The 23492-nt window shown below is 40.6% G+C and overlaps 1 protein-coding gene across 2 annotated transcripts in view; it reads right to left on the reverse strand.

Annotated features, from left to right (window-relative positions):
• LOC110442831 (receptor-type tyrosine-protein phosphatase S-like) overlaps window positions 1-23492 on the reverse strand; it is a 135614-nt gene that overhangs the window by 27368 nt on the left and 84754 nt on the right. For both annotated transcript variants that reach the window (XM_021486644.1, XM_021486643.1), the window contains exons 7-18: window positions 22714-23052; window positions 21040-21131; window positions 20362-20617; window positions 18863-19095; window positions 18582-18651; window positions 17784-17890; window positions 17225-17417; window positions 16924-17014; window positions 13106-13373; window positions 8944-8989; window positions 7228-7339; window positions 6925-7025 (exon numbers count right to left, since the gene is read on the reverse strand). In XM_021486644.1, coding sequence (XP_021342319.1) covers window positions 6925-7025; window positions 7228-7339; window positions 8944-8989; window positions 13106-13373; window positions 16924-17014; window positions 17225-17417; window positions 17784-17890; window positions 18582-18651; window positions 18863-19095; window positions 20362-20617; window positions 21040-21131; window positions 22714-23052 — 1908 coding nt within the window. The remainder of the gene's footprint in view (window positions 1-6924; window positions 7026-7227; window positions 7340-8943; window positions 8990-13105; window positions 13374-16923; window positions 17015-17224; window positions 17418-17783; window positions 17891-18581; window positions 18652-18862; window positions 19096-20361; window positions 20618-21039; window positions 21132-22713; window positions 23053-23492) is intronic.

Here is a 23492-nt window from a genome sequence, read left to right on the forward strand (position 1 = left end):
TGCCCACTGCGTACATCTCACTCAATCCAACTGCGCACTGCGTAAATCTCATTCATTCCAACTGCGCACTGCGCACTGCGTAAATCTCATTCATTCCAACTGCGCACTGCGTACATCTCATTTATTCCAACTGCGCACTACGTACATCTCATTCACTCCAACTGCGCACTGCGTACATCTCACTCACTCCAACTGTGCACTGCGTACATCTCACTCATTCCAACTGTACACTGCGTACATCTCACTCACTCCAACTGTACACTTCGTACATCTCATTCACTCCAACTGCCCACTGCGTACATCTCACTCACTCCAACTTTACACTGCGTACATCTCATTCCCTCCAACTGCCCACTGAGTACATCTCACTCAATCCAACTTTACACTGCGTACATCTCATTCACTCCAAATGCCCACTGCGTACATCTCACTCACTCCACCTGTACACTGCGTACATCTCACTCACTCCAACTTTACACTGCGTACATCTCACTCACTCCAACTGTACACTGCGTACATCTCATTCACTCCAACTGCCCACTGAGTACATCTCACTCACTCCAACTTTACACTGCGTACATCTCATTCACTCCACTGTACACTGCGTACATCTCATTCACTCCAACTGCCCACTGCGTACATTTCACTCCCTCCAACTGCGCACTGCGTAAATCTCATTCATTCCAACTGCGCGCTGCGTACATCTCTCTCACTCCAACTGCGCACTGCGTCCATCTCACTCATTCCAACTGCCCCCTGCTTACATCTCACTCATTCCAACTGTACACTGCGTACAGCTCACTCACTCCAACTGCCCACTGCGTACATTTCACTCCCTCCAACTGCGCACTGCGTACATCTCACTGATTCCAACTGCGCACTGCGTATATACTCAATCCAACTGCGCACTGCGTAAATCTCATTCATTCCAACTGCGCACTGCGTATATACTCAATCCAACTGCGCACTGCGTAAATCTCATTCATTCCAACTGCGCACTTCGCACTGCGTACATCTCACTGATTCCAACTGCGCACTGCGTATATACTCAATCCAACTGCGCACTGCGTAAATCTCATTCATTCCAACTGCGCACTTCGTACATCTCATTCATTCCAACTGCGCACTTCGCACTGCGTACATCTCACTGATTCCAACTGCGCACTGCGTATATACTCAATCCAACTGCGCACTGCGTAAATCTCATTCATTCCAACTGCGCACTTCGTACATCTCATTCATTCCAACTGCGCGCTGCGTACATCTCCTTCACTCCAACTGCGCACTGCTTACATCTCATTCACTCCAACTGTATACTGCGTACATCTTATTGATTCCAACTGCCCACTGCTTCCATCTCACTCACTCCAACTGTGCACTGCGTACATCTCACTCACTCCATCTGTACACTGCGTACATCTCACGCACTCCAACTGTACACTGCGTACACCTCACTCCCTCCAACTGCGCACTGCGTACATCTCATTTATTCCAACTGCGCGCTGCGTACATCTCATTTATTCCAACTGCGCGCTGCGTACATCTCCCTCACTCACTCCAACTGTACACAGCGTACATCTCACTCATTACAACTGTACACTGCTTACATCTCACTCACTCCAACTGCGCACTGCGTCCATCTCACTCATTCCAACTGCCCCCTGCTTACATCTCACTCATTCCAACTACCCACTGCGTACATCTCATTCACCCCAACTGCCCCCTGCGTACATCTCACTCACTCACTCCAACTGTACACAGCGTACATCTCACTCATTACAACTGTACACTGCGTACATCTCATGCACTCCAAATGCCCACTGCGTACATCTCACTCAACATCTCACTCACTCCAACTGCTCACTGCGTACATCTCACTCACTTCAACTGCCCACTGCGTACATCTCGCTCACTCCAACTGTACACTGCTTACATCTCACTCACTCCAACTGCCCACTGCGTCTCGCTCACTCCAACTGTACACTGCGCACATCTTACTCACTCCAACTGCCCACTGCTTACATCCCGTTCATTCCAACACTCCAACTGTACACTGCGTACACCTCACTCACCCCAACTGCGCACTGCGTACATCTCACTGATTCCAACTGCGCACTGCGTATATACTCAATCCAACTGCGCACTGCGTAAATCTCATTCATTCCAACTGCGCACTGCGCACTGCGTACATCTCATTTATTCCAACTGCGCACTACGTACATCTCATTCACTCCAACTGTATACTGCGTACATCTTATTGATTCCAACTGCCCACTGCTTCCATCTCACTCACTCCAACTTTACACTGCGTACATCTCATTCACTGAGTACATCTCACTCACTCCAACTGCCCACTGCGTCTCACTCACTCCAACTGTACACAGCGTACATCTCACTCATTACAACTGTACACTGCGTACATCTCATGCACTCCAAATGCCCACTGCGTACATCTCACTCACTTCAACTGCCCACTGCGTACATCCCACTCCAACTGCCCACTGCGTCTCGCTCACTCCAACTGTACACTGCGTACACCTCACTCCCTCCAACTGCGCACTGCGTACACCTCATTTATTCCAACTGCGCACTGCGTATATACTCAATCCAACTGCGCACTGCGTAAATCTCATTCATTCCAACTGCGCACTGCATACATCTCATTCATTCCAACTGCGCACTGCGTATATACTCAATCCAACTGCGCACTGCGTAAATCTCATTCATTCCAACTGCGCACTGCGTACACCTCATTTATTCCAACTGCGCACTGCGTATATACTCAATCCAACTGCGCACTGCGTAAATCTCATTCATTCCAACTGCGCGCTGCGTACATCTCACTCATTCCAACTGTACACTGCATACATCTCACTCTCTCCAACTGCGCACTGCGTACACCTCATTTATTCCAACTGCGCACTGCGTACTCATTCCAACTGTACACTGCATACATCTCACTCTCTCCAACTGTACACTGCGTACACCTCACTCACCCCAACTGCGCACTGCGTACATCTCATTCATTCCAACACTCCAACTGTACACTGCGTACAGCTCATTCACTCCAAATGCCCACTGCGTACATCCCACTCACTCACTCCAACTGTACACAGCGTACATCTCACTCATTACAACTGTACACTGCTTACATCTCACTCACTCCAACTGTTCACTGCGTACACCTCACTCACTCCAACTGCGCACTGCGTAAATCTCATTCATTCCAACTGCGCACTTCGCACTGCGTACATCTCACTGATTCCAACTGCGCACTGCGTATATACTCAATCCAACTGCGCACTGCGTAAATCTCATTCATTCCAACTGCGCACTGCGTACTCATTCCAACTGTACACTGCGTACACTTCACTCACTCCAACTGCGCACTGCGTCCATCTCACTCATTCCAACTGCGCACTGCGTATATACTCAATCCAACTGCGCACTGCGTAAATCTCATTCATTCCAACTGCGCGCTGCGTACATCTCCCTCACTCCAACTTTACACTGCGTACATCTCACTCCCTCCAACTTTACACTGCGTACATCTCATTCCCTCCAACGGCGCACTGCGTACATCTCACTGATTCCAACTGCGCACTGCGTACATCTCATTCATTCCAACTGCGCGCTGCGTACATCTCATTCACTCACTCACTCCATCTGTACACTGCGTCCATCTCACTCACTCCAACTTTCCACTGCGTACATCTCACTCATTTCAACTGTACACTGCGTATATCTCATTCACTCCAACTGCCCACTGCGTACATCCCACTCACTCCAACTTTACACTGCGTACATCTCACTCTCTCCAACTGCCCACTGCGTACATATCACTCACTCCAACTGTACACTGCTTACATCTCACTCACTCCAACTGCTCACTGCGTACATCTCACTCACTTCAACTGCCCACTGCGTACATCTCGCTCACTCCAACTGTACACTGCGTACAGCTCATTCACTCCAAATGCCCACTGCGTACATCCCACTCCAACTGCCCACTGCGTCTCACTCACTCCAACTGTACATTGCGTACATCTCACTCATTCCAACTACCCACTGCGTACATCTCATTCACGCCAACTGCGCACTGCTTACATCTCATTCACTCCAACTGTCCACTGCGTACAACTCACTCTCTCAAACTGTACACTGCGTACATCTTACTCACTCCAACTGCCCACTGCTTACATCTCATTCCAACTGCGCACTGCGCACTGCGTAAATCTCATTCATTCCAACTGCGCACTGCATACATCTCATTCATTCCAACTGCGCGCTGCGTACATCTCCCTCACTCCAACTTTACACTGCGTACATCTCATTCCCTCCACTGTACACTGCGTACATCTTACTCACTCCAACTGCCCACTGCGTACATTTCACTCCCTCCAACTGCGCACTGCGTAAATCTCATTCATTCCAACTGCGCACTGCATACATCTCATTCATTCCAACTGCGCGCTGCGTACATCTCCCTCACTCACTCCAACTGTACATTGCGTACATCTCACTCATTCCAACTACCCACTGCGTACATCTCATTCACCCCAACTGCCCCCTGCGTACATCTCACTCACTCCATCTGTCCACTGCGTACATCCCACTCACTCCAACTTTACACTGCGTACATCTCATTCCCTCCACTGTACACTGCGTACATCTTACTCACTCCAACTGCCCACTGCGTACATCTCACTCACTCCATCTGTACACTGCGTACATCTCACTCACTCACTCCAACTGTACACTGCGTACACCTCACTCACTCCAACTGCGCACTGCGTACATCTCACTCATTCCAACTGCCCACTGCGTACATCTCCCTCACTCACTCCAACTGTACACTGCGCACATCTCACTCACTCCAACTGCGCACTGCGTACATCTCATTCATTCCAACTGCGCACTGCGTACATCTCCCTCATTCCAACGGCCCACTGCTTACATCTCACTCATTCCAACTGCCCACTGCTTACATCTCACTCATTACAACTGGACACTGCGTACATCTCACTCATTCCAACTGTACACTGCGTACATCTCATTCACTCCAAATGCCCACTGCGTACATCTCACTCATTCCAACTGCCCACTGCTTACATCTCACTCACTCCAACTGCCCACTGCTTACATCTCACTCATTACAACTGTACACTGCGTACATCTCACTCATTCCAACTGCCCACTGCGTACATATCACTCACTCCAACTGTACACTGCGTACATCTCACTCACTCCAACTGTACACTGCGTACATCTCACTCACTCCAACTGCGCACTGCGTACATCTCACTCATTCCAACTGCGCACTGCGTACATCTCATTCATTCCAACTGCGCACTGCGTACATCTCACTCATTCCAACTGCCAAATGCGTACATCTCACTCATTCCAACTGCGCACTGCGTATATCTCACTCATTCCAACTGCGCACTGCGTACATCTCACTCACTCCAACTGCGCGCTGCGTACATCTCACTCATTCCAACTGCCCACTGCGTACATCTCATTCACTCCAACTGCACATTGTGTACATTTTACTCACTACCACTCACTCACTTCTAAGTCAATTCCACTGCACCCTGCTTCACATTTCACTCACTACCACTCAAATATGCACACTGCGTATATTTCACTCACTTTCACTCTCTCTTAACGCATGCTAATGCATGCCGCGTTTTGTTCACTTTCTTTCACACCTTACTCTCTTTCCATTGCATATCGCCTACATCTCACTCGCTTTTACTCACTTCTAGCTCATCCCACCGCACATCCTCAAACTTCTCTACAACAAACATTGCTTCACGTACTTCACATTCACTTCCACTTACAAAGGTATATAATTTCGCGTACTTTTCATTGTATCTCTATTTTACTTCATTTCTCACTCAGTTCCACTGACAATATACACAGGACACCGTAGACTTCTCACTAACGATCACTTGGTTTTACAGCACGTACTTTCCATGTACTTCCATGACTGTTAACAGCACAATGAGTACTTCTTACTTTCACTGACAATGAAGGCAAAGATCGGTATAGCAAGGCGGTGCAGTGTATATCGAGCATGCTAGCATTCAAACCGGTCTTTTACACAACTTACCGTTTTATTGAATTTTAAACTCTCATTTCCCAGAGAAGAGTGCGTGTAAGACAGTTAAAATTTAGTTGTGTACTTCATTCGCTCGTTGATTGAATGGAATTAAACTAATACATCAGGTTTACTAGCCAGAATAGGTCTGCTTAAGTAGACAGAAATAGAGGGGGTCTTTTACATGGAATCACTACAGTAGGTCAACTAGAATTGATATATGGAGATTGCCTCTCCTACGATATAATTTGATAGACAGAAAACACGAATATTCGTAACGTTGCCACCAGGACGCCTATTACAGTTCAGGGGCTCTTTTAAGTAACTGTTGAATCAAACTGCCCGAAAATGGAACGAATGAATGAAACAAAAAATACACTTGAAGTGATCACTTGCAATTGTACCGTTATGACTTGATTTTTCGAATCTTTACAACAGAAATGAGCTACATTTCAAACAATTACTGTCTTGATAGCACAACTGATGGAAGCCTTTCAAGAAAATGATGCATTTTGCTCACGATGTAAAGGGGGGTTATTAAAATTTCACATAAACGATACAATTAGACCGACGCCATTTTTATGTGGAAAAAAATATGACACTGAAATCATGGTATTCTTCAATATGAATGAATAAAAACCAATTTATACCTGCAATCTGATTGATGTGCGACTCTAGTGGGGGTAGTTGCAGATCCTCTCCCAATCGATTTATTAATGAAACTCATTAAGTGTCAAGTTACTCTAAAGGTGTTCAATGATTAAAACAAACGAGGACATGTCCTTCAGTGATCTTTGACACCGGGTTACATTAGATCTTACCGACAGGTGTAGAAGGGGTTGATGTATCCGGTTCCGGTACAATAGTTGGACCGAAGTTGGGCATTTCCGCCTTCTCACGTTCTGACGCTAGGTGGCGTTTCCTTAAATGGGATGAAATGTTATTCAGTTTAGAAAAAAGATAATGGAATCTGTGTGAGGTATGACAAGGGAAAATTATCAGCATTGCTTCATTCAATGTAACTGGGTAATTTGTTTTTATAAAAAGTCAGCGTCATTTTTTGAGCCCAACATTTTAACATGACCTTTAGTCCTTAAGCAAATTTTGTTTATCAATTATTTTACCTCCACAGGAAAAGAAGAAGTGCGAATACAAGGATAAGGATGATGAATGCAACAAGGACGACGATGATGACAGGCACGTGGTTACTCTCCGGGGCCGGAGCCACGCTCAGGGCTAAAATAGAAATAAAATTTTAAAAATACCACACATACTTACAGCTATATAAACATATACGTATATTTCTGATACATGCCCTAAATATCCTCCTCATAAGAATCATGGAGACAAGCACCTTACACAGTTACGTGCTTGCTACACTTAATTTAAACTCATCGGTGGTGCAGAAGATTAAAACGCTGAGTTACAAAATTATGATTTTGCAGTCGAACCCCTATCTTAACAAGAGAAAGTCAAATATAAATCTTAACAAATGGCCATCAATGAGTCAAGGGACAGGTTCTGAGCCTTCCGTTTGTAGCATCGACACCTGGGTCAATGTTAAGTGCATAAAGCAATTTGTTGTTATTTCTTTGTCTAATACCTATCAGACAAAGAATTTGCAAATACAATAATCATATTTCAACATTTATGTAAGAAAAAATTATGACATTTATCATATACTACAAGCACTTTTGCAACATGCTGCTATCAAGTATTACTTCACTTGTTAACTTAACAGTTTTAGAATGAGATAAAGGAGGTAAATACAGCAAGCAAACTGTTTCTGCCATAGACTCATATCAAAATAATTGAAATAAGCAATAGATCCTGGAAAATGAAAACTCATTGGGGTATACAATCTACGTTGGTTTATACATTTTGAATAAAGGTTTGCATCGGAATTGTTTAGACATGCACAATTCGGTTTGTATGCAAATATTCATTATGTGTGATCGATATGGCTTCGGACATAAATCACACATTCTATTGTGCGAACATGTATTTCACTGACAAATTGTTCCATTTAAGGTTCGATTTGTTTCTACTTTAACTTGTCATCGACATGTTCAGCGTAATTAAGATCAGCTAGCTTTAGGACTAAAAGGTAACGATTCCATTTGTGGTATGACCTTAACACGGCTCCTATTACATCTATTTAAACGACTTTTAATGGATACATTGTGTAGCGTATCGATATTTCTCGGCAGTAAAAACACACAAACATCGTCAAAAAGACGACAACACACACTCGCACCGTCAATGAGTAGATAATTAAGTTATTATCAGCATGTTCTCTATCCCTAAACTTTCAAGTCCAATATGTGTGACAAACGCACTGAAATGTTGAATGTGTCCAAGCGTGATGGGTAATGCTACAGTTTTCCATCTCACCAGAACAGAATAGACGTCCTTGGGAGGACTGCGATAACGCGAATGTATGGTACTTTTATTGATTAAGGTAAATATGAAAACGACCATAATGGACAATATCGATTTTCAGTCAATATCTAATCTGATAGGTGAGCGTCTCCGAAAGGCATTACACAATGTTCGTATGCATTAAAGTAAACAGGTTCCTTCTCATTCCTTTGAATTGGCGTCGAGTACTAGTGACAACTTGACAAGAGGCGACCGAAGCATGATGAGCTTCACATAGACGTAAAACGATGATATAGCTATTTTATTATAAATTTTTAAAAGTGTTATAAATCTGCTTGCAGACGCAATCAATTATATATATGTTACTTGCTATTAAGCCACGACTCAATATCCGGTGTATCAAAGCCGAAAACATGCTTAAGAAAAGGGAATAGTCATGACTCAACTATCGTACTTACCAACACCTACAGCACGCTCAGCCTTAGAGAACGACTTCCGCAATGTCTGAAAGCACAAGGGTATATAGTACATAAACATAAGATAAAATATTACACAGTACGACCGACATCGTCAACATCAAAAACCAATATTAAGTAAACAAAAAAGATATAAGTATGCAGTGCAACACCGTCAACCTTAACATATGTATCAAAGACATCACACGCATTTTGAAATTTGAAACAATGGAAGCGGCCAATGGCAAAACGATTCAAAGTCTTCCACAAAGAATGACAGTACTCCAGGTCATAAAACAGAAAATCGGTACCGTCAACAAAGAGAACACTACCAATGCTTTCAACAAGGGGCACCAGAACTCTTTGTCTACGAAAAAGGACAACATAAACAAAGTTCTCCAACAAAGGACAACAGTGCTTAATGCCTTCACTAAGCGACAACATTATTTAAAGTTTTCAACAAGAGGCAACAGTATCCAAAGTTTCCAACCCGACAATAGAAAAGAAAACTGTATGTTAGGTCTTCAGGACAAAACAAAAAAGCGCAAGGTTAACGATAAGGAACAAAAGTACCCAATGTCTTCTCAAAATGGAAAGTACAACAGTTCCCAATGTTTATAACAAAGCACAACGGAAGTCAATGTCCTTCATAAACGAAAGCACAACTAGGGGTTCTAAGTCACAGGACAACCGTACTCAATGTCTTCAATAAGGGAGAGTTTTTACTGTTGTCATGATATGTCACTAGATATCAAGGTACGGAATGAATGACGCGGAACAAGATCCTTTGACAAGATTATGAATTGTAAGTTATTTCAAGTATATAAAATGTCGCTATTGCTCACATGAAATTGTGTTTGACAATCAAGCACCAACATTTAGAAATTACCTTTTACATATTACAAATTCTCAACAAGGACACAGAGAGAATATTGGCATTAACGATCAAATGAAATATACACTAAACTTTTGTTACGATGATAACACCAGGAAATGATGATCAGTACAGATTAATTTGCGTCTTGTTGTTGGTAGTTGGAAGGGGATTCCAGGAGCACACGTCACTGATATTTTAAAATGAAACAATTGTTTGATGTATGATCAAAAAACAAAATGTAGTCATTTGCATACAAACATACACTGCGCCAAACCAAACTTTTAATGTGAGGTGTTTGAAATGGTTTGGTTAATCAGAGCCGTTCTCGAATACATTAAACAAGCGTAACAGAACTCCCAATGTGCCGGAGACAGTGACAGAGTAACTGCGCCTTCAACACGTCCTCTAGATTGCCATTGTTACAAATAACTCTCGTCTGAAACGGCCTACTTTGTCAATGCTAACGGGATAACTTTATCACGGAGTGTTATTGGCTCATAAATGAATGTCCTATAAGAAGTTGAGAATACCGAAATGAAATTGTCCTTTGGGGTAATACTTGACAAAGATTGAGGCTGAACTTGGTTTAATGGCAGCTTGGCACCTAGAGAGTGTTGTTCTTGTAATTTGTGTTTACCGCAATGCACGTTCACATTGCTCTATTCCAGCGAAGCTTATTATCATAAATTACTTAATCTTATCGCGCTGATTCAGGAAAAGTTCACTCGCCATAACTAAATGTATCTAGAATGAATTGTTATTTTTAAGATAGTGTAGTAGAATTCCTTGTTCAATAACGTGCAATGTAATCTCCATCCAATATGGCGTATATGAAGAAATAACATTTTCGCCAGAAATAGCGTTAAGGCAAATAAGGCGAATGCCAATGTAACGCAATCCATATTTTTATACCGCTAAACATTCTCCCTGTACAGTATATGCCCAATTCCGGAAAAACTAAAATCTGCATATTTCGCCAATCATATTAGAAATCATACGCTCTGTAAGTTGTATACTTATATTTGCTGTCCATTCGCCCACATTACGGAGGCTGAAAATGGCGGAAGTTTAAGTACGGCGAACATTTCCGGTGCGGTCTATTTTAAAACATAGAATGTGATTAGAGACTCATGTTAGGCGGAGATACTTGACTTCAAGTGCCGATACAATGGACAATTTGCCTCAAACAATATAACAAGAACAGAAATAATACAATCTAAGGCAGATCAAAAAAGTCTTGCTCTAGCATTTGAATCCGTTAAAACTCTACAATTGGGAATCGGCTAATAATGTTGACGACTTGATCGAGAATAATTGACACTTTTGTCATCGCAATAACCAGAGTCAGTGCTCGGTGCCTTCACACGTCCTTCGGAATCCTCTAGTCCGTCGTTCGGAAAGCTACTGACACGTTTGTCGTGTAACACTGAAAATTGACGTGTGTGGATCTGGTATCAACAGTTGTCCCTGAGCCTTATTGAATTTAAAAGCGACTGATATATGGCTTGCAGGAGAGGAAGAGAGCACCACCAACACTACACTGTTCTCCCATGTGCGCCAATGAAATATCGCTATCGATTCTGCTACATTTACGAGATATCCCTAGAGTTTACGTGTCGGAATAGTTGTTTAACTATCCTAAATTAGCAAACCAATTTGTTTTTTCTTCATCTATGAAATACTGCTATGAAATACTGCTTGTAGAACTTTAATGATGAGAGTTAAACATGATTTTGTCATAAACTGCATGATTGATGTTGAAATGTGTCCGACTGTCTGTGTATATTGTTGAATCCATCAACTAGATGGAGATAATTGTGTCAGAGAAACCCATACTCCCGTAGTGATATATGTCTTAAGTATGCAGGATACGTTCCAAATCGTTTTTTAACTTCATTAAAAGAACAGTTTGATTTGAATTAATCAAAATTTATTCATTTCGACTGCTTCGAAACTAAGGCTATGGTTACTTTGACTTAATTTAACTGACAACTAAACGGTAAATACAGGCAATAATACTTATTTGTTTGAGAAATGTATTATTTAAAATATAAAACCATCCAATTATAGCGGTATTTCCAATTTGTGAAAGTAATACAGATAAATAGAGATTTTGACAATGTTGGTCAATTACTACAGGTCGTTCATGATTCTGAACTGTCACACAACCTTATAAGTAACTGCATTTATCTCTTGAAATAACGTTATATATTTTTTATCTATTTCGTCACTTATACGCGGGTTTGTGCACGTGTTTAATCATGTTGACAACACAAACGTATACACGTGTAAGATATATCTATTGAGTTGACAACACTCGTGCAAACATCTCAGATATCCCCGTTAATAAAGCATACGTGTACATGCGTCAGATTTACCTATTGATTCGATAAAATACTTGGTAAAAAAACACCCTAAATATCCACGTTTATGAAGCATATGTCTATTGAGGTGACAACACATGGTTAACATTTCAAATATCCCCGTTGATCGTACACGCGTTGAATACAAATTTGGCGTATATTTGCTTTTGATAAACCACACGTGTCATCGATATAATCCTGTAGATAAAACACGCGTGTACGCGTGTCACTATCAATAAAGCACAGGTGTCAGATATTGAACTTTTCATCAATATTTCAGCAGCTAAGCGAAGTTTGAGAAGGTTATGTCAGTAAGTGCCTGAAGTGGTTTCAATAGTTACAAGTGTTGATGCTATTAATCTTTTCTGTTTGTACAGTTTTAAACAAACTAATGAGAACTATCCAAACGCTTCAGGACACATTGCTTCTTAATATCACAGCAGTGAGGAATGCAGTGCAATTTAGGCTTTTTATTTTCTTATATGCAGTAAGATATATTTAGTAAGTATGCAACGATACATTAACATGACGATACGATACGTATCACGATACTGTGGTCACGAAACGATTAGAAAAATTCGAAGCAAAGCGAAAAGATGTATTGCAAAATTTTATTGGCAATATAACAACAGGAAATAAGACTTGGTCTAAAATAAGATTGACTTTAAAGTTTCACACAATTCACGTCTTTCAACGAGCTGCAGCTGTCACTCGCCATGTGCGAACGGATATGAGTAGACTAAATGTAGAAACGACAATATCCGGAAAATATCGTAGGTGTATCGTGACCTCCAAAAAAATACTGTATATCGTACCGCATCAAAAACTGGCGATATGTCGTCACACGATATATCATCGCAGCCCTAAAATTAAGTAAATTGAACTAATCCATCATTCAGAGAAGAGAAACGTAAATGGTACTCACCCCGTCGACATTGGAGAAGGCGCCGTACCAAATGTCGTAGTTCTGGGTGGGGACCAGAGGGGCGTTATAATATCCACGATATGTCTTATTATCCCCAACCACAAAGGGGGCGTTGAGTTTGTCCGGAGTCAGTTCTGCTGCTATGTAAGCACCTGTTCCTTGGGCTCGAGCTTCGTAGAAGTCGGAGCCAACCTGGCGTATACGGTCTGGAATGCTTCTTTTGGTCACACGCCCCGAACTCACATTTTCTATAATCATGCGATAGAAGCTGTAAACGAATAAAAACATACTGATTATTGCTGTTCTTAGTTTCAACTACGTTTCTATTTTACAAAGTCTACTGGTGACGTATACTTCTTTGCGGTAGGTGATGCGTTTTCTTGATGGAATGAAAAATTTCATTGAGAGACGCTACCAGCCAAGACAAATCCTGATGATAACTGAAATTGTCGTTACGATAATCTCAAAACCGAAAATTTATTATCTAAAAAAACATAACTACATATCTAATTTATTGGTTTTCAGTTTCAAAAATGTTTACCAAGGATAATTGTGAAGGATTAAGGATAAATATGACAACGCATTCAATCAAAAATTGTCATTTCACGTTGGTCAGAGAATTTATATGTTACTTTTTCGCTGGTGCTTATAACATGGTTATATTCTTTTTTTGTCGAAATTGTTCCTGAATTATTAAAGATATTTTGTTTTGTATCTTTCATAATTTTACGACCCGTGTACGTAATTCATGTACTTCATCTTCCATTCTGAAATGCATCTCATACTCGACCGGTTCACAAATTGGGTCGACGTGAATCTTCGTTCTATTATATCTTAATCTTTTAAACATATTCCACGGGTATCAATTGATATAATCCTTGCGTTTAGGTTTTGGTCAATTTGAACAGATAATGATGTAATATAAAACAGTCCACCCTCGCCTTACGCTTAGGTCATTGTGACCGATGAGTCCCATCGATCACGTTCCCAAGTGAAAGCAATATCGACCTTTATCTCCTGTTGTTAATAATCAGAAACGTGATCGGAGAACGTTTTATTTCCTTTACGTTCTTGAATGTGATTGCCATCTTACACAACCGACAACGTCAGGTTTTGATTGATTCTGCCTGGCATAAACAAACTAAGCAAAAAAGCATGTATGCTTTTATAAGAAACTCAGAATCACCTAATTCTGGACATTTCAACAGAATTAAGCTGTATGGATTTCGATGAAACGTGCCCATATTGGATTACTTCCTCTCTATAACCGTATGCCCAGTTGACAGTTGGCGCCGATTCTAAAGAGAATAGCCATGCCTTTTGAAACAGGATCGATCATAGTTAGATTGTTTTCACTTGACTGCACCCAAAGACGATTCGTCTGTAGTAAAATGTCGGCTCTTTAAGCATACATTACGTCTGTAAAAAGGGTCATACATACCTTCGTACAAGCAAGATTTGCCCGTGAAAGTTTTAAATATTCTACATGTAATTATAGCTGCACAACAACGTTCTATTAGTTGTGTATCGTCTGTTTTATGTTCGATTTGCTATTTCGAGAGCAGATGACCGTCGATTTATTCTGACAAATGAAGAGTGTTTCCATCAAGCGAAACAATATATGACTGACAGAGAAATAGTGTGACATATTATCTCAATTTATCTGAGAAGTAATAATTAGTTTTAGCTGCACAAGTGTAGGCTAATCAGTACTAGCTGAGCTGTATAGGGGGTCATGCTGTGTGATCAGCTCCCTCTGGCTGAAGGGCAAATGGTCAGTAGTGGGATACCCCCACTGGGACCATTAAAATGATAAGCTGAACCTCAGCCGATATAGTGTAGATTTGATTTGTTATTGTTTAACAAATTCAACATACTATTTCTATGTAGCTTCATTCTTTTATACAAGAATAGAGAAATAATTACACTAAGCATTATGTGTAGTTTATGGAACTGTTTTGATTATTCAAATCAAGCAAGTAGTTTTGATTCTGTATATGTTTTACTGTCATTTGAAGTGTTCAAATACTAAATAATTCAATAATGCATTTAAGTTCAATGTTTGTGTTATAAGTGCAAGACTTCAGTATAAAGCAGAGAATGTCATCTTTCAGGACAAGTATTTAGATCAGTTGTAACATTTATAGTTTTGATAAAATATCAGGTTAAAGTAAAATAAGAAACACAGCATGGGCCAAATGTCCTGCTGGCTGAGATCAGCAAGGAGCCTCAGCAGGAGGTCTTCTGTGAGGGACAAGTAGCAAGTATATAAGGAACGAGACAGAGAGAGTAGAGAGAGACCTTGCGAGTCAAAAAGGAGAGAGAAACCTTGAGCGTCAGAAAGGAGAGAGTTAAAGATTATCAACATTTGGATTAACCTGAGTAAGCTGTACATGGAAATAAAGATGTAAGGAATGGCAGCAATGGTGTTGGAGTTATGACTACAAGGACGACGTAGGATTACGTCGTATGGCCGGACTATGACATCAGACCCCAAAAGGGCAGCCGGTCATAAATACTTGAAGGTATTAACGTAAGTTTGATAGTAATGCGAAAACTAGCCTGGCAGGTTGATCTCTGAGGATGCCGAACATATATATGTATTATACAACAGTAACGCTCTACACGTATAGCACGCTATTATTGATTGAAACAGATCCAATACATTTCAATTATATACGAAAATGTGTATCTATAATGCAATGTGTAATCGGAGTGGTAGTCGAGGTACATCTTTTCTCGCTGGTGTTACCCGTCTGTGTATTAGATTAGAACTCAACGTGAGACGTAAACGGCGCTGATTATATAACAGGCCCTATGTCGATACCACCTTCATTGTTCATGTCGAAGAGCGTATACTACACTGATTGTAACCTGTCTTGTGGCCAAATAATCTGTATTGCTTATGTGTTAAGAGCATATATCAACGTATATCGTTTCTCATTATTTCCCAGTGGCACTAGCAGACGTCTTCTATATAGGTCTTACATTAGAAAGAAAATGTAAACACGCCTATCCCATGGACGAACCAGTCTATCCAATCAACAAGACACCTGTCCAGTAGACAAACATGTATATGCAATGGACAAACACTTGTATCCAAGAGACATGCCTGTCTAACAAACAAACCAGTCTGTTCAATCGACAAAAGTCCCGTCCAATAGACAATCATGTCTGTTCAATGGACAAATACGTGCATCCCAGAGCCAAACAGACCTGTCAAATAGACAGACAAGCCTGTCCAGCAGACAAACAAGCATGTCCGGTACAGAAACAGGCAAACTAATAGGCATTCACGCCTTTCCCTCTCCAATAGACAAAAGGCCCATTGCAATATACAAACACGCCTGTCTAATGGACAAACAGACAATAGACACAAAAAGCCTACTCAATAGACAATCATGTCTATTAAATCGACAAACACGCGTATCTAAGGGACAAACAAACATGTCAAGTAGATAGACAAGCCTGTCCAACAGACAAACAAGACCCTTCTAATATACAAACACGCCTGTCCAATAGACAAAACGTCTACTCAGTAGAAAATCATGTCTATTTAATTGACAAACACGCGTATCCAAGGGACAAACAAACATGTCAAGTAAAAAGACAAGCCTTTTCGACAAACAAACAAGTCTGTCGATTAGACTAGCATGCTTGTCTAATAGGCAAGTACGCTTATCCCGGTGCAATATACAAAAAGTCATTCCAATATACAAACACGCCAGTCTAATAGACAAAAACGCCTCCTAAATAGACAATCAAGACATACTTTGGCTTGTGTCCCATTAAATATATATAGGAAGGCTGGTTCTCACCTTATGGTTTGGTCCTGTGAGGGTGTAAGCTGCACTGTTACCGTCGTATCAGTGTGATCCATGATATTTGGAGTAGGTGGCTCTTTGGGGTCTGCAACCACAAGGGAGTTTACGTTTGAAATATACAGGTCAATTGCAACAAATATACTGGTTTCAAGACCGCTTTCCTTCTCAGACTTTTTTTTTATTTTTCGATTATTAATAAAACTATTTTTTGACGGTTATTTAAGTATCCAATCAACATTTTCACTGGATTTTGTTTAATTTTCAGGCATAATCTGTAAAAACACGGCAACCTTACCTAGAGGTTTGGTCCATACTGCTATCCTTGTGGACGGACCGGTCCCCTTGTTTGTACTTGTGTGTATACTACAGAGGTACTTGGTGGCCGGCACCAGGTTACTGAAGGTGTGGCGATGCACGCTCGGCAGGACATTGACCTCCCGGTGCTGGTCAGGGGCAGCAGACATGGACTCGACTGGGAAACACGACAACTGAAGCAAAGACGAAATGAGAGAGCATCAGTACCACAACGTTTACTTTTCAGCACAATGCAATGAGCCGCGGTAATCATCACACATATGTGTCCCGTTTATTGGCTTTGACAACAAACAGATATGTAAAAGAAGATCTCTGACGACAGCTCAAAAGATATAACTTTGGAACAGAACATTTGCTTCAACTTCCCAGATAAAATAGAAGCTGGCTTCGGTAATTACTTACTAGGTAGATATGATAAAAGATGCCTTTTTCAACAACTTGCCGGTTTTGACACAATTTACCAGATATAATAAAAAAAATGACAAAACTATTTATAAATGACACAACTAACCGTATTTGATATTATTTTGACAACTTACCAGATATGAAAGAACCTGTCCGTTCGTAGTACGGGAGTCCTTCCAGATAAGTCCAATAGACGTTGCTGTCTTTGAAATATTTCGAAAGTTCTGAATCGGCCCGGGTACTACAAAATGAACAAAAATATTTTGTCAGATTATTTGAGGACTCGGTAGGGCCGAGTGAAAATTAGACAAATATGTGTGTTGTTATTTATAGATTTAAAGGAAACTATGAACTATGGCTCATAAATATGGGTGATTTTTAGATTAATGAGATTATATATTATTGTTTTCCAAATATCTCCTAAAATAATGTGAAGAGTGGAAATTGATGCCTTTTTCCAGCACAAAATGAAATAGCTAAAAATAGTTATGAAATGGAGAAATTAAACCTTAACCAAATGAAATTCCTCGACATTTATAAAAAAAACATTACTGAAATTAGGACAACTCCCCTCACGTAAGCTGTTTCCTTAAATCTGAAAAAAGCTTTCCTATCGGAAAAATGAGCTAAGGAACGATCATAAAACATGAGTGGGTAAATTTACAGAACAATTTGCAACTACGACTGGATGTTCATATACGTATTTATTTCATATTAATAAAATGTAAGTTATATAACTTAAGCTTGTTTTATGGAGAATTCTGATGCTTACAGCGTGATGATTGCGCGTTTGTATGTAGAGCCGCATATGTGCAAGATTTAAGTACCATGATGCACTAGTTACCTTTTTAACAAAGTGATGTATCGTAGCGAAATGTATTATTACGTATACTTTTATTTGCATGCAAGAAAGCAATACAAAATCTACTTACGCCCCTCCGCTGTAGCAGCGACAAAAATTGGACTGGGATCTCCATCACCAGCCGAATTAACTGCTCGAATCTTTATAAGGTAAATAAAACAGTTTTTCGTCAATCTCATCAATTGCAGTAAAGGCATTCAAACGTTTGAGGTGCATGTACTTTAGAAGTATTAGATAAAGCTCAGTTTTCAAAACTAACAACGTTGTATACGCGTTCCTTTCACTTTTATTACTATTACTATATTACTGTTGTGAATCTTGCTGATCAAATGCATGTTTGCGGGAGCATACCTCAATACTGTAATTCGTAAATGGGTCAAGATCTTCCAGTGTGTGTGCAACCACTGCCGCTGATGACGTCACTTCCTTTCCAGTTTTTGTGGTAAATTCTCGACTGTCCGTTTTCCAAATGCCTAGATTGTACCTCATGACATCAGCGGGCGGACGGAACGGTTTCTCCCACGAAAAAGTCAGACTGTTACTGGTTTGTCGGATCAATTTGACATTTCGTGGAGCCGACGGTGCTAAAATATATTAAATAATCAAAAGTGTGAAAGCAAAACAACACTCAAAATACCGAAGGGATTTTACGGCTTTAGATTGACGACTAATTTCTTCTTTGGTTTTAATTTTTGTTTTCATCAAACATACAAAGTGCTGGAATCTTGCGAATCCTCCGTGGTTACACAAAAGACTTTTCTTACGCGTGCCAGCTACAATGAATCATGATTTTAAGAGTCAATTGACAAATACCACTAGATGCAGCTCGATCAATTTAAGCCTGATATATATGAGCAAATGGCAGAACAATGTAGGCATTGGTATACATCATCTTTTTTAATTTTCACTTTCAAACTGAGATCAGGAAGATTTATTGATTGCAAATATCATAAAATGCATGGAGGCCATTTGTTACTGATAATCCTCGTAGAAATAAATAATAAGACGGCAGCATAATTGGACTGAGACGTAAAACAAGGCAATTACATCCGAAACGAATTTTGTCGTCAAATCTTGAGGTCCGCGTTGCTACAAATGAGGGTGCATTGCACACGTGATTTACGGGTGCGCAACTGGTCGTAACTTGATATTGATTAGAAATTGAAATGGAATTTGTATGCACATCTTGTCATCGAATCTCTGAAATGCATTTTCTGTGCGAAGACGTGCATTCTGTACACCGGTTTTCAAGAATGAGCAACTGGTTTGTTACGAAATTTATGGACAGGGGACAAAATGGAATTTGAATGCGCGTGATGCTTCGACGCGCGCGCGCTAATCGACCCGATCGTAATTACAATGACACATAAATTTTCACACCGTAATTTTGATTAAAATGAACCTCATCTTGTCAAATCTTTGCGTGTATCCTCTCCATTGATGTTCACACAGATTTGTTGGGCGTGCTAAATTCCGCACTCCGAAACAGTTAGAAAAGCATACAAAAAATCGAGTCTAAAGCTTTCAAGTGTTACAAAGCTCGCCACACGACGATGTGTTTCTAGCAGACACGCCAGAGATAGACGCGTCACTTTGTTCTGTTTGTGCTTGATCTGATGATGTGCATGTTCATTGTTAGGGACAGATTGAAAGTAAAAATGTTGATTATCTGTGTCACAATCTCATTGTTTGTTTCAATCTTCTTTTAACAAGCAGAACTCAAATTTGAATCTACGACTGAAGATTTTTTTAGTATGGGAAATTGAATTAAGAGTTTTCTTCCCTTGTCGTGTCATTATTGGCTAGAATGCAGTCCCGTTTCAATATCTAGTGGTATAAACAATGCGTACTTGTCTTTGGTGTGGAAGTACAGGTCCGCTCAGACTCCGGGCTGTACTGGTCGCGATTGCTCTGGAAACTCATGGTAACGCAATACTCGGTAGCGGGCTGGAGATCCGATATGGAGGCGCTCTTTATCCCGTTCCTTCCTTGGGGCGTTGTCCCGGATATGTGCACGGCCTGCTTGTTACCTGCGTGCTGCGCGTTGGAAATGGTTATCTGATACAGACTAATGTTATCACAGTTCCACGAGGACCGGGGTGGATCCTGAAACAAAGATTATAAACGTGTTGTCGTTATGGGCAGCCATTATATTTAATCGTTTAACTGCATTCTGCTAAGAGTTATTGTCCTATAATTCTTAACAGGATTTCAGACAAATATCATTGCGCTAGTTAGGTAAGTTTATGTAGTGGCAAGTTGTGCCCAATCATTTTGTTGTTGTGGCAACAATATATGTATAAAAAAAGTCCGAGTGGCAATGCTTATGTAAACATATGTATATATTTACAACTTGAGATTGTTCTAAGGCTCTGAAACAATATTGTGATGTCATACGTAAAAAATATCAGATTTAACAAAAACATCCTTGAAATATGTTGTTTTTTTCTGCTGATCAATAGTACACAAAGCTCTCATTTTGTACCGTAATCATGTATTTTACGGCCGCAATAGTCTCGTACGATTACCTTCCATGTGACTACAAGTTCTGTCTGCGGGAAGGAACTGTTGAACTCAAAGCCAGAGGTAACTGTCCTCAATATTGGTGGCAACTCGGGAGCTATAAATAAATGTAGAAATTTGATATCAAGTGTTCCTTTAGAAATCCTATACCTTTAGTACGTTCACGTGCACGCACCATACTTGACTGATAGGGGGAAGTCGGTAGCCTACATGATACCCCAATGAAGCAGGTACCGCGACATTGATCCTGTTTAATAAAACCATTGTTTATTAGGATGTGGTAATGCGGGAAATCGTTACTTCTAAACCAAAAACTTACACTGAGGGTTTATTCAATATCTACCAGTGTCCCGTGGCGGGTGAACGTCTTATGTCAATTCTACACACGGGAAAATATTGATGAAAAAAAGAGTGTTTTTCTTCACCGTCATTTTATGCTACATACCCATTATAGTCCTATTTGAAAGCTAATAACCATTTTAAAATTCCCCTTTCTCAACAACTGGCCTGCCCGTAACTCGTTTCCTCCGACATTTAATCAATCAGAATCGGCAGGAAGTGTTGGAAACACAACGAAAAACGTTGTATTTCAAATTCAATTGACGACGTGATTTAAAACACAATGAGCGTCGAGCACAGGAACACGGTTGAATACCAATTTCTACCACATAAATAGCAAATGAGTAACGGAACAACCGGATGTTGTGTATCTTTTTTTTGTGTGTAAATGACCACTGCATTATCGTCCGTCTTTCCCTATATAGATGTATGCAGCATGGTAATCTAATCCGCCGGGGCCCAGGGGTATTGTCCCTAATACGTTTATAATCTGTAACATTATTACGGGTGTCCCGGGGTGGACAGCCACTCATCAGCTCCCTCGTCTGACATTTTAGCCCAGTAACACGTTAGTAATATCAACTTTCGTCTGGATCGCCGTGCTTACTATGTGATCACGGTTGCTATCAGCATCCGACTGAACTTGTAGTAACAATGAAACACATCAAACCAGCGGGAAATCTTAAATCAATGCCAACAAGAACTCCAGTCAATGGGACAGCTCATAGCAATAACAGTGCAGTCGGTAATCTCAAGGTATTAACCATTCCAAGAAGTGTAATGGCAATGCCCATTCAGAGAAACATAATACATTTCAGTCAGATAAATCAAATAAAACTACGTCAGTTGTAAACAGCAAGCAATACTACATATATGTCAACCGATGATATCAAACAGACTGCAGGAAATCAAAAACGAAAATAATTAAGTTGAAGCAACTCCATGGCAGCGAACCTCAGTGGAAAATCTCAATGAAAATTAAGAAATCATGTTTTTATTTTTCATTGACATTTTTCCCCAAGACGATTTTTCAAAACAAAAGAATTAAACAAGTCAAGCCATGTATAAGTACATGTGTCTAACAGGTAAAATATTATATTCTTTTTCTATTCACGAAGCATATTGTTGCGCCTCACTAAACCTCGCCAAAGACGCGTCTTGTGATGGAATTTTAGTTAAATTGCTTGACATAAGTACCATCTAGTCGTATAGTATTAAAACTTGTATCACTAACACAATGTACACTGCTTCTGTTCCTGTAGTCAGTAACATCACACAGCAATGACGAAAAGGTTGTTACTTATAACATAAATGTCTTTTTAGCAAGGTCGTTGACCTACCTCCACACATGGTTGTGGCATTCAGTGATGGCCCCGGGGGACCGTCCCCGCCCTCGCCGTCACGCCTTGCCGATACTTTGATGGCGTGTCTGGTGTTGGGGATGAGATCGGTGATGGTAAAATTACATAGATACATGTATTGGCAATTCATGTTCAAAACTATCCCCGCCAACCGTTCCGTGCCGTCGTCGAGGTCTTGTACCATGACACTGTACCACAGAATGGGCGGGTCCCCAGTATCCCCACGTTCCCGGTCCCACCTGTGCCACCGAATGTGAATTTCCTTTACACCTAGTCCCCCATCGGCTATGAAAGGAGCCCGGTTCAAACGAGGAAGTTCTGCAAGATTAAATTAATTTGCATATTTTAAATTACACTTATTCAAAATTCTCTGTTTTATAAATGATACTTTCTGTTTTTCAGAAATATGTTTCTTCCGCAACCATTCTAAGTTTCCTCATTTAAATCTGATAGGAGTTGGTTCATTATTTCGTAGGTCAATCTTCTAATTATGACGTCGGGCGACGCCATCTTCCATTGTGATGTCATAGCTAACGGCAATTGTTTCCCCGATCGGACACAGGAATAATGCCTTCCCAAGAGAAACAACATGCTCATCTATCTCTTTATTTTTTAATCTTGAATGTTTTGACAATCTTCAACAGGACGATTTGATAGCTATACTGAGAACGAAATTCTTATGTCAGAATACTTTGATGATGTAAAGGAAAATATTTATTGTGTGTACCTGTTTAAATAACCATTTAACTAATGTAAAA

The sequence above is a fragment of the Mizuhopecten yessoensis genome, unplaced genomic scaffold (genome assembly GCF_002113885.1).
Source record: "Mizuhopecten yessoensis strain PY_sf001 unplaced genomic scaffold, ASM211388v2 scaffold716303, whole genome shotgun sequence".
NCBI classification, from domain to species: Eukaryota; Metazoa; Mollusca; class Bivalvia; order Pectinida; family Pectinidae; genus Mizuhopecten; species Mizuhopecten yessoensis.